General features: G+C 40.0%; 1 protein-coding gene across 1 annotated transcript in view; it reads right to left on the bottom strand.

The window, feature by feature from the left end:
• LOC129842088 (receptor-type tyrosine-protein phosphatase H-like) overlaps positions 1-12074 on the bottom strand; it is a 58676-nt gene that overhangs the window by 10830 nt on the left and 35772 nt on the right. Inside the window, exons 9-11 of the mRNA XM_055910480.1 lie at positions 4256-4525; positions 1755-1838; positions 1575-1673 (exon numbers count right to left, since the gene is read on the bottom strand). Coding sequence (XP_055766455.1) covers positions 1575-1673; positions 1755-1838; positions 4256-4525 — 453 coding nt within the window. The remainder of the gene's footprint in view (positions 1-1574; positions 1674-1754; positions 1839-4255; positions 4526-12074) is intronic.

Below are 12074 nucleotides of genomic sequence, written 5' to 3' on the forward strand. Positions count from 1 at the left end.
ACGTTGTGGGAAAAAGTAGCTACGTTAGCACAATGTATAACCACTGATTTCAGCTCTAAATATGCACATTTTCGAACAAAACATAAGTGTATGTATAACCTGATGTTATAGGACTGTCATCTGATGAAGCGTATCAAGGTTAGTCAAAAATTATATATCTTTTGCTGGTTTGTTACGATCGCTAACTTTTGCTACCGGGGAATGGCTTGTGTTTCTGGCTATTGTGGTAAGCTAATATAACGCTATATTGTGTTTTCGCTGTAAAACACTTAATAAATTGGAAATATTGGCTGGATTCACAAGATGCTTGTCTTTCATTTGCTGTACACTATGTATTTTTCAAAAATGTTTTATGATGAGTATTTAGGTATTTGACATTGGTGTCTGTAATTATTCTGGCTGCTTTCGGTGCAATTTCTGATTGTAGCTGCAATGTAAACTATGATTTATACCTGAAATATGCACATTTTTCGAACAAAACATAGATTTATTGAATAACATGTTATAAGACTGTCATCTGATGAAGTTGTTTGTTGGTTAGATCTTGGTTAGTTAGGTTGGTTTTGTGCATGCTACCTGTGCTGTGAAAAATGTCTGTCCTTTTTTGTATTTGGTGGTGAGCTAACATAAATATACGTGCTGTTTTCGCTGTAAAACATTTTAAAAATCGGACATGTTGGCTGGATTCACAAGATGTGTACCTTTCATTTGCTGTATTGGACTTGTTAATGTGTGAAAGTTAAATATTTCAAAAAAATATATTTTGAATTTCGCGCCCTGCACTTGAAGTGGCTGTTGTCATATTGTGGCCGGCCTCGGGCTTGCAGCCAGATGAAGTTAACTGTGATTGTTTTCTTAAGGCGTATATGTATTGTGTCTGTGTAGTTGTTAATACGGTGTGTTAAAAGTTTAAGCATACTGTGTTTGTCTATTGTTGTGACCTAGATGAAGATCAGGTAAAATTTTATGACCAATTTATGCAGAAATCTAGGTAATTCCAAGGGGTTCACACTTTTCCTTGCCACTGTATATGTTTATTTCTTTGTATTGAAAACAGGGCTCTACTGCAAATGAGACATTGGTCCTAGTTGATCATGTTTAAATAAAATTAAAATGTAAGTACACCCGCTGGACACTAGTTTATCGTAGGACCTTACCTCCACTTTATCTCCTTAATGCTGAGTACCAAGCAGACACTCATCAGGTAACATTGTACAGCCTTTCATATGACTCTGTGGGGGATCAAACTCTCAAACTTCCAATCTCAGGGTGGACACTAACCACAAGGCCACTGGTGAATTCTAAAAGACGCCACAGTTAATGATAAAAGATGTCGAACTACATTATATATCAAACTTCCTTGACTGACGAAACAAAATCTGAGGGAGTTGTAGGTAGGTAGTTCTGATGACCTCTGATCTCCTGTGTCATGTGTTGAGAGCTAAGGCAAAACACAGTTCCTGTCATCTGTTTCTGGTCCTAATGGCCATGGCCAGCGCTGACAATACTTCTTGAATATGTTTGTGTGAGAGATAACAGGTCAACTACCAAAACTGTGGGGGGGCTGTCTTTACCTTTGTTCGCCCAGTTCAGTCTTTCTATCTCCTTCTGTAGCTGGTCTCTCTCTGTAGTCCTGGTATTTAGACTATTCTGTAGCTGGTTTCTCTCTGCATCTGTAAAAGGGGAAAAATCTATCAAAATGTGTAACAGTCAAAACATTGACTACAATTATTTTAATTAATTTTTTCACTTACAGAAATTCAACAGGTCTATGATCAAAGCCAGTAGAACACACACTGCAGCAACTCTGGAGGGTCTCCTCCACCACTGAAAATGTACTGAATCACAAGTTATTAAAGTCAGATCTTTGGTAGTGTGTTAATGTGTTTTACTGTATCATCATGAGCTGGATTCTGCGGGAACAGGATCCGGCACATCTCAGTTTTGGACTGATGGACTCCTGAACCTATCTGGCTGGATCCGCTACCTTTCTTGGCATGAAAAATATTTGTTAATGTTTGCAATGTGAAAACTCAAATTAAAGCGCTCAAAGTTAATTTTAGTTTCCTCAATATTAGCAGAGGGTAGTGTAGGTAGAGGTAAGGTAGAGGCAGGTAGTCTCAATATTAACAGAGGACACTGTAGGTAGGGGTACGGTAGAGACAGGTAGCCTCAATATTAACAGAGGGCACTGTAGTTAGGGGTAAGGTAGAGGCAGGTAGCCTCAATTTTAACAGAGGACACTGTAGGTAGGGGTACGGTAGAGGCAGGTAGCCTCAATATTAACAGAAGGTACTGTAGGTAGGGGTAAGGTAGAGGCAGGTAGTCTCAATATTAACAGAGGGTACTGTAGGTAGGGGTAAGGTAGAGGCAGGTAGTCTCAATATTAACAGAGGACACTGTAGGTAGAGGTAAGGTAGAGGCAGGTAGCCTCACTATTAACAAAGGGTACTGTAGTTAGGGGTAAGGTAGAGGCAGGTAGTCTCAATATTAACAGAGGGTACTGTAGGTAGGGGTAAGGTAGAGGCAGGTAGTCTCAATATTAACAGAGGACACTGTAGGTAGAGGTAAGGTAGAGGCAGGTAGCCTCACTATTAACAGAGGGTACTGTAATCAAATCAAATGTTATTTGTCACATACACATGGTTAGCAGATGTTAATGCGAGGGTAGCGAAATGCTTGTGCTTCTAGTTCCAACAATGCAGTAATAACCAACGAGTAATCTAACCTAACAATTCCACAACTACTACCTTATACACACAAGTGTAAAGGGATAAAGAATATGTACATAAAGATATATGAATGAGTGATGGTACAGAACAGCATAGGCAAGATGCAGTAGATGGTATAGAGTACAGTATATACATATGAGATGAGTAATGTAGGGTATATAAACATAAAGCGGCATAGTTTAAAGTGGCTAGTGATACATGTATTACATAAAGATGGCAAGATGCAGTAGATATAGAGTACAGTATATACATATACATATGAGATGATTAATGTAGGGTATGTAAACATTATATTAAGTGGCATTGTTTAAAGTGGCTAGTGATACATTTTTACATACATTTCCATCAATTCCCATTATTAAAGTGGCTGGAGTTGAGTCAGTATGTTGGCAGCGGCCGCTAAATGTTAGTGGTGGCTGTTTAACAGTCTGATGGCCTTGAGATAGAAGCTACTGTAGGTAGAGGTAAGGTAGAGATAGGCAGCCTCAATATTAACAGAGGGTACTGTAGGTAGGGGTAAGGTAGAGGCAGGTAGCCTCAATATTAACAGAAGGTACTGTAGGTAGGGGTAAGGTAGAGGAAGGTAGCCTCAATATTAACAGAGGACACTGTAGGTAGAGGTAAGGTAGAGGCAGGTAGTCTCAATATTAACAGAGGGTACTGTAGGTAGAGGTAAGGTAGAGGCAGGTAGTCTCAATATTAACAGAGGGTACTGTAGGTAGGGGTAAGGTAGAGGCAGGTAGCCTCAATATTAACAGAGGGTACTGTAGGTAGGGGTAAGGTAGAGGCAGGTAGTCTCAATATTAACAGAGGGTACTGTAGGTAGGGGTAAGGTAGAGGCAGGTAGCCTCAATATTAACAGAGGGTACTGTAGGTAGGGGTAAGGTAGAGGCAGGTAGCCTCAATATTAACAGAGGGTACTGTAGGTAGGGGTAAGGTAGAGGCAGGTAGCCTCAATATTAACCGAGGGCACTGTAGGTAGGGGTAGAGGCAGGTAGCCTCAATATTAACAGAGGACACTGTAGGTAGGGGTAAGGTAGAGATAGGCAGGCTCGAGGTTACAGTGTTGGGCCAGAAACCGAAAGGTTGCAGGTTTGAATACCGGAGCAGACAAGGTGAAAAATAGGTTGTGCCCTTGAACAAGGCACTTCATCCTAATTCCTCCAGGGGCGCTGTACGTTGGAGACATTGTGATCATTGTCAAGAAGTCACACCCATCCCACTGGCGTTAGAAGTTCAGAGTGAGAAAGACTATATAGAAATAATTAATTAATGAAATGATGAGGATTTCTATCCTCTTTAACAGGAGGAAAAGTAGAATAGTAGTCAAAGATAATGTACATTTACATCCCATACTGACACATCTATTATGATTACTTTATTCACCTTTATTTAACCAGGTAGGCTAGTGTCGTAGTCTACTATCCATTATGATCCATTATTACTTCAGTCATTTTGATAACTAGTTAAAATGTAATAAACTTTAACACCAAACAGAATACTTTAGTAGGGGAATTCCTTACTTGTGGTGAGGGTTGTCGACACCAGTTGACTTTTCTTTCCATTTCCCAGCACAGTGCAGACAGTGACAGAGTACTGAGTACCACATTGCAGGTCAGAGAGACTGATGCTGTGTGAAGATGTGGTAGTGAAGTGTGGTTTTGTCCCTGGACAGCGGTAGGAGATCTGGTAATGATGTTGGGTTTGTTCCAATCCTGGTGGCTGGTTCCAGCTCACAGCAGCTGATGTGGTGTCCACTGAGTCAACAGTCAGCTGGTCTGGAGCAGGAAGTACTAAGGGAAAATATATTATTATCAGGGCTACAGTTTAACTACAGAAATATACTGCAGGAAGAAAAGTAGAATAGTAGACAAAGTACTAAAGGCCAGCTTGCAATTCCTTTAGATCTGGGAAGAAATAAGTTAAAAACAGACGTCACACAACAGAAGTTGGATTTGTAAAGTAACACAGATGAAGGGTGTCTGCTATATTCATTTAGTTGGATTTGTAAAGTAACACAAATGAAGGGTTTCTGCTATATTCATTTAGTAGGATTTGTAAAGTAACACAAATGAAGGGTTTCTGCTATATTCATTTAGTAGGATTTGTAAAGTTACACAAATGAAGGGTTTCTGCTATATTCATTTAGTAGGATTTGTAAAGTAACACAAATGAAGGGTTTCTGCTATATTCATTTAGTAACGGTGTTGTCCTGCAGACAGATTGTTGCCGCCACACCAAAGATAAATAAATATAAATGAAAAGAATGTAATTCTAGATCCCCTCCACAATAAATAGTGTTTTACACTGTACTACTGATAAAGTTAAAGCAAGCAGAGGCAGATCAACTCCTTGACATAATGACTCACAGGAAGGGAAGAAAGCCTGAATTCAGACACTGTATTATAAACAACGTTTAATGATTTCAGCACCAAACTGCATGATGAGATCTGGGGAATTCACCATCATATATTTATCATCAGGGAAGATACTGGACCTTTACATCCCATGCTGACTGTTACGGGTTTCGGTTCTGTTACGAGTTTCAGTTTCTCTATCCATTTAGAGTTGACTAGGTTGGGCGCTCTGATTGGAGTCACCTCGTTAGTCAGTATGTGTTACAGCTGTGATGGCCCTGCTGGTTTTTAAGAGCTGCTGGTCCTGCTGGTATTTAAGAGCTGCTGGCCCTGCTGGTATTTAAGAGCTGCTGGCCCTGCTGGTATTTAAGAGCTGCTGGCCCTGCTGGTATTTAAGAGCTGCTGGCCCTGATGGTATTTAAGAGCTGCTGGCCCTGCTGGTAATTAAGAGCTGCTGGTCCTGTTGGTATTTAAGAGCTGCTGGTCCTGTTGGTTTTTAACCTTTCTGGACTACCCATCCCGGATCCGGGAGCATCCTCATCAAAAAAGCTGACTAGCATAGCCTAGCCTAACGCGACAGGGATATCATATAATATAATTTCATGAAATCACAAGTCCAATACAGCAAATGAAAGATCTTGTGAATCTTGTGAATCCAGCCATCATTTCCGATTTTTTAAATGTTTTACAGCGAAAACACAATATAGCATTATATTAGCTTACCACAATAGCCAAACACACAACCGCATTTATTCACCGCATAGATAGCATTCGCAAAAACCAGCAAAAGATATAAAATTAATCACTAACCTTGAACAACTTCATCAGATGACAGTCTTATAACATCATGTTATATAATACATTTATGTTTTGTTCGAAAATCTGCATATTTGAGGTATAAATCGTGGTTTTACATTGCAGCCACCATCACAAATAGCACCAAAACATCCAGAATAATTATAGAGAGCAACGTGAAATGCATAAATACTCATCATAAAACATTTATGAAAATACATGGTGTACAGCAAATGAAAGATAAACATCTTGTGAATCCAGCCAATATTTCCGATTTTTTAAGTGTTTTACAGCGAAAACACAATATATATTTCTATTAGCTCACTACAGTAGCCAAACACACAACGCAATTTACTCCCCGCCAAAATAGCTTTCACAAAACCCACAAATAGATATAAAATGAATCACTAACCTTTGGACAACTTCATCAGATGACAGTCTTATAACATGTTATACAATACATTTATGTTTTGTTCGAAAATGTGCTTATTTAGAGCTGCAAATCGTGGTTTTACATTGTGAATACGTAGCCACAATGCACCAAAATGTCCGGAGATATTTTGGACAGTCACCTAATCTAACCAAAGAACTCATCATAAACTTTACTAAAAAATACATGTTGTACAGCAAATGAAAGATACACTGGTTCTTAATGCAACCGCTGTGTTAGATTTTTTAAAATAACTTTACTACAACATACAGCATGCAATATTGTGAGACAGCGCTCACCTATTCTCCGCCTTGTTGGAGCCAACATATTACACAAAAATACGAAATAACATCATAAATATTCTCTTACTTTTGATGATCTTCCATCAGAATGTTGTGCAAGGAGTCCTAGTTCCAGAATAAATCGTTGTTTGGTTTTAGAATGTCCATTTCTTCTGTCGAATTAGCAACTTTGGCTAGCCATGTGGAGCTCACGTGTCCAAGAAATCGTTGCGCCTGGAACGAAAAATTCCAAAATTCCCAATAAACCTTGAATAAACTGGTCAAACTCGGTTGAAAATCCTACTTTATGATGTTCTTCTCATACGGATCCAATAAAATCAGAGCCGGAGCAATTCGTTGTGTATACCGAACGCTTTTCAGAAGACAATGTGAGGTTCCCCGGCGCGCAGTTGAAAACTGACAAAAGAACGGACCTGTCACTCCAAAAGCTCTCATTCGGCCTCAGATCAAGCTAGACACCCCATTCAACCTTCTACTGCCTGTTGACATCTAGTGGAAGGCGTATGAAGTGCATACAGATCCATACATATAAGCCAGTTGAATAGGCAGGCCCTGACACAGAGCCCCACTTTCAGAATTTTCACTTCCTGTCTGGAAGTTTGCTGCCAAATGAGTTCTGTTTTACTCACAGATATAATTCAAACAGTTTTAGAAACTTCAGAGTGTTTTCTATCCAATAGTAATAATAATATGCATATTGTATGATCTAGAACAGAGTACGAGGCCGTTTAATTTGGGCACGATTTTTTCCCAAAGTGAAAACAGCGCCACCTATTAAGAAGAAGTTTTAAGAGCTGCTAGTCCAGTGCATCAGATGGAGAGATGAGCTACACCTCATGTTAGGGTGGCCACAGCATTTAGCCAGAAACTCCTGTTTATTTAACTACATATCCTTTTTACTCCAGATCCTGAGTTGATGTAGGTTTTTCTTTTCAGAGGTAAATCTTAGTGGGCATCCATGTTGGAGATAACATTGACTGATAACATACCAGTGGCAAAGAGATACAACGGTGTGCCACGCCCCTTGTATGCTGAGGTGAAGCGCCACCTTCAGGGGCACCTGAACAAAAACTTCATCATACGCATCACCTCTGGTCTGTGTATGGAAAAGGATGGGAGTTTAAGACTTTGTGTTGATTACAGGGGATTGAACAAGAAGACTGTTCTTGACAGGCATCCCATACCCCGTATACAGGAAATACTTGATGGTTTGGGAGGAAACTCATGGTTTACAGTTTTAGATCAAGGAAAGGCATACCACCAAGGCTTTGTGGGAGAAGAGTCCAGAAAATGCACTGCCTTCAGCACCCCTTGGGCCTTATATGAATGGAATAGAATTCCCTTTGGCTTTCTGCCTTCCAACGAAGCATTGAGGAAAGTTTAGAGGGTTTAAGAGTGAGAATCTGTATACCATATTTGGATGATATTCTTATTTTTAGTCAGTCATTTAACAGCAAAATAAATAGGGTATTAAACTCAGGGCTGATGTGTGACCTATTCAAGAATGAGGTCCGTTTTTTAGGAACAATTATTTCTGCTGAGGGTTACAGAATGTATGTTAAAGAAATTGTAGCAGTGCAAGAACTGGTAAACAGGCCACCAACAAACGTGAGAGAGCTAAGGAAACTACTGGGGTTTCTAGGGTAATACAGGGGTTATGTACATAACTTCTCACAACATGCTAAATGTCTCTATGACTTACTAGCAGATAAGTCGGAGACCCCAGCATCCGGGAAGCAAGGGACCAAGGTATCTATGCAGTCGGGACAGGCTCTGCCCCACCAGACAGTTCTATGGGAGGATGCTCATTAGAGAGCATTAGAACACTTGGTGAGTGTGTTGACTAATCCACCTGTGCTTGCTTACCCTCAAATGGGCAGTGACTGAGCGGTTCCGAGATGACCTACTTTTCCCTATTGCTTGTTTGGGGCTACGAGTACATTTGAGTTATTTCAGATAACTTTACAAAATGTGCACAAGCCTACCGCACCAGAAATAAGTCAGGGAAAACTGCAGCAAAAAAAGCTTTTGATTATTCTTTCCCAAAGTTTGGCTTTGTGTCAAAAATCCATAATGATCAGGGAAGAGAGTTTGAAAAGCAGTTATTCAGAGCCTTGCAGAACTGTACGGGAATAGCCAATTCCAGAACCTCTCCATATCATCCACAGGGGATTCCGGTGGAGAGATTTAACCGTTCACTGTTGTCAATGATGCGCACACTAGATGAAGAGAAAAAGGCCAACTGAGGTGATTATCTGAACAAGCTCATTCATTCATATAATTGTATCACCAGTGATGCTACTGGGTTCTTACTGTATTTCCTGCTCTTTGGAAGGGCTCCACTGCTACCTGTTGACCTTGTCTTTGGGTTACAGATAAAGGAACAGGAGAAATCATACCAGGATTATGCTAAGAAGTGGCAGCAACAGATGGCGGAAGTCTATAACATCGCCATTAGAAACATGGAGAAATCAACAGCAAAGGGAAAAGCCCACTATGATTGTAGGAAAATGAGTTCAGTTCTGGTCTCAGGGGATCGTGTACTGGTGAGGAACATGTCAGAACGTGGGGGGCCGGGAAAGCTAAGATCACACTGGGAGGACCAAATACATGTGGTGGTGACCAGGAAAGGTGATGACAGCCCTGTCTATGAGGTCCGGGTTCTGCATCGCAATATGCTCATGTCATGTAATTCCCTACCATTTGAGGAAACTGTTGAAACTAGAGGTCGACCGATTATGATTATTCAACGCCGATACCGATACCGATTATTGGGGGACCAAAAAAGTCAGATGCCGATTAATCGGACGATTTTTTCTTTTTTATTTGTAATAATGACAATTACAACAATACTGAATGAACACTTATTTTAACTTAATATATTACATCAATAAAAATCTATTTAGCCTCAAATAAATAATGAAACATGTTCAATTTGGTTTAAATAATGCAAAAACAAAGTGTTGGAGAAGAAAGTAAAAGTGCAATATGTGCAATGTAAGAAAGCTAACGTTTAAGTTCCTTGCTCAGAACATGAGAACATATGAAAGCTGGTGGTTCCTTTTAACATGAGACTTCAATATTCCCAGGTAAGAGGTTTTAGGTTGTAGTTAATATAAGACTATTTCTCTCTACCATATGTATTCCATATACCTTTGACTATTGGATATTCTTATAGGCACTTTAGTATTGCCAGTGTAACAGTATAGCGTCCGTCCCTCTCCTCGCTCCTACCTGGGCTCGGAACGGGGAAAAAAACAAAAACAACAGCCACCCTCGAAGCAGCGTTACCCATGCTGAGCAAGGGGAACATCTACTCCAAGTCTCAGAGCGAGTGACATTTTAAACGCTATTAGCGCGCACCCCGATAACTAGCTAGCCATTTCACATCGGTTACACCAGCCTAATCTCGGGAGTTGATAGGCTTGAAGTCATAAACAGTGCAGTGAAGAGCTGCTGGCAAAACGCACGAAAGTGCTGTTTGAATGAATGCTTACGAGCCTGCTGCTGCATACCATCGCTCAGGCAGACTGCTCTATCAAATCATAGACTTAATTATAACATAATAACACACAGAAATACGAGCCTTTGGTCATTAATATGGTCGAATCCGGAAACTTTCATTTCAAAAACAAAATGTTTATTATTTCAGTGAAATACGGAACCATTCCGTATTTTATCTAACTGGTGGCATCCATAAGTCTAAATATTGCTGTTACATTGTACAACCTTCAATGTTATGTCATAATTACGTACAATTCTGGCAAATTAGTTCGCAACGAGTCAGGCTGCCCAAACTGTTGCATATACCCTGACTCTGCGTGCAATGAACGCAAGAGAAGTGACACAATTTCACCTGGTTAATATTGCCTGCTAACCTGGATTTCTTTTAGCTAAATATGCAGGTTTAAAAATATATACTTCTGTGTATTGATTTTAAGAAAGGCATTGATGTTTATGGTTAGGTACACGTTGGAGCAACGAGTCCTTTTTCCGCACCGCATCGATTATATGCAACACAGGACACGCTAGATAACTACACATGGTTGATGATATTACTAGTTTAACTAGTGATTGATTGATTGTTTTTTTTATAAGATAAGTTTAATGCTAGCTAGCAACTTACCTTGGCTTCTTACTGCATTTGCGTAACAGGCAGGTTCCTCGTGGAGTGCAATGAGAGGCAGGTGGTTAGAGCGTTGGACTAGTTAACTGTAAGGTTGCAAGATTGAATCCCCGAGCTGACTGAACAATTGCCCCTGAACAAGGCAATTAACCCACCGTTCCTAGGCCGTCATTGAAAATAAGAATGTATTCTGAACTGACTTGCCTAGTTAAATAAAGGTGTAAAAAATAAAAAAAAATGGGAAGAATGTTGAGACAGAGCTCAGATGAGGATTCTTATCCAGTATTCATCAATAGGTCATGAGGGTATGACTTTAAACATCTGCTATCCGAGCAGCTAACCGATCGCTGCAGCTGTACATAGTCCATCGGTATATAGCCCACCCAATTTACCTACCTCACCCCCCATACTGCTTTTATTAATTTACTTTTCTGCTCTTTTGCACACCAGTATCTCTACTTGCACATGATCATCTGATGATTTATCACTCGTGTTAATCTGCTAAATTGTAATTATTCGATTTATTGCCTACCTCCTCATGCCTTTTGCACACATTGTATATAGATTCTCTTTTTTTCTACCATGTTATTGACTTGTTTATTGTTTACTCCATGTGTAACTCTGTGTTGTTGTCTGTTCACACTGCTATGCTTTATCTTGGCCAGGTCGCAGTTGCAAATGAGAAGTTGTTCTCAACTAGCCTACCTGGTTAAATAAAGGTGAAATAAAAAAAATAAAAAAGAGAGCAGACAGAAGCACACAGCTAGTATCAGATAATAGTGAGGAATGGGGTCAGACTGATAGAATATTAACAGAGGGTACTGTAGTTGGGGGTAAGGTAGAGGCAGGTAGTCTCAATATTAACAGAGGGTACTGTTAAGTTTATGTTTTAAGTATCCCTATACTTCTGTTATTACGGGGCTATCACTCAGTCAAGAGTGCGCATGCGCAGGGAGTCAGTTCGTTGATGGACCTAGCCTTGAGTGTAATGGCTACCTTGTAGTGTGTTCATACGGTATAGTAAACTTTGTTAAACTGGAACCTTGTCGTTGTGTCATTTCGAGTTAACATTGGTAGCAGAGGATGGTTAATAACTACAATGTGCCACCTTGCTTCGACGAGAAGAGGTCGTACGAAAGTTGAAAAAATGAACTTGCAATCTGCACACGAGTTACTAACCTGGACGTGAAAAAGCAAGCACTTGCGGTGGTATTATCGCTTGAGGGAAGAGCGAGAGATACAGCACTGGAAATATCCGTTGAGGATTTGAACAAGGATGACGGTATGGGAACTTTGATCACAGCACTGGATTCTGTATTTCTTAAAGAAGAG

Source organism: Salvelinus fontinalis, unplaced genomic scaffold (genome assembly GCF_029448725.1).
Source record: "Salvelinus fontinalis isolate EN_2023a unplaced genomic scaffold, ASM2944872v1 scaffold_0011, whole genome shotgun sequence".
Taxonomy (NCBI): Eukaryota; Metazoa; Chordata; class Actinopteri; order Salmoniformes; family Salmonidae; genus Salvelinus; species Salvelinus fontinalis.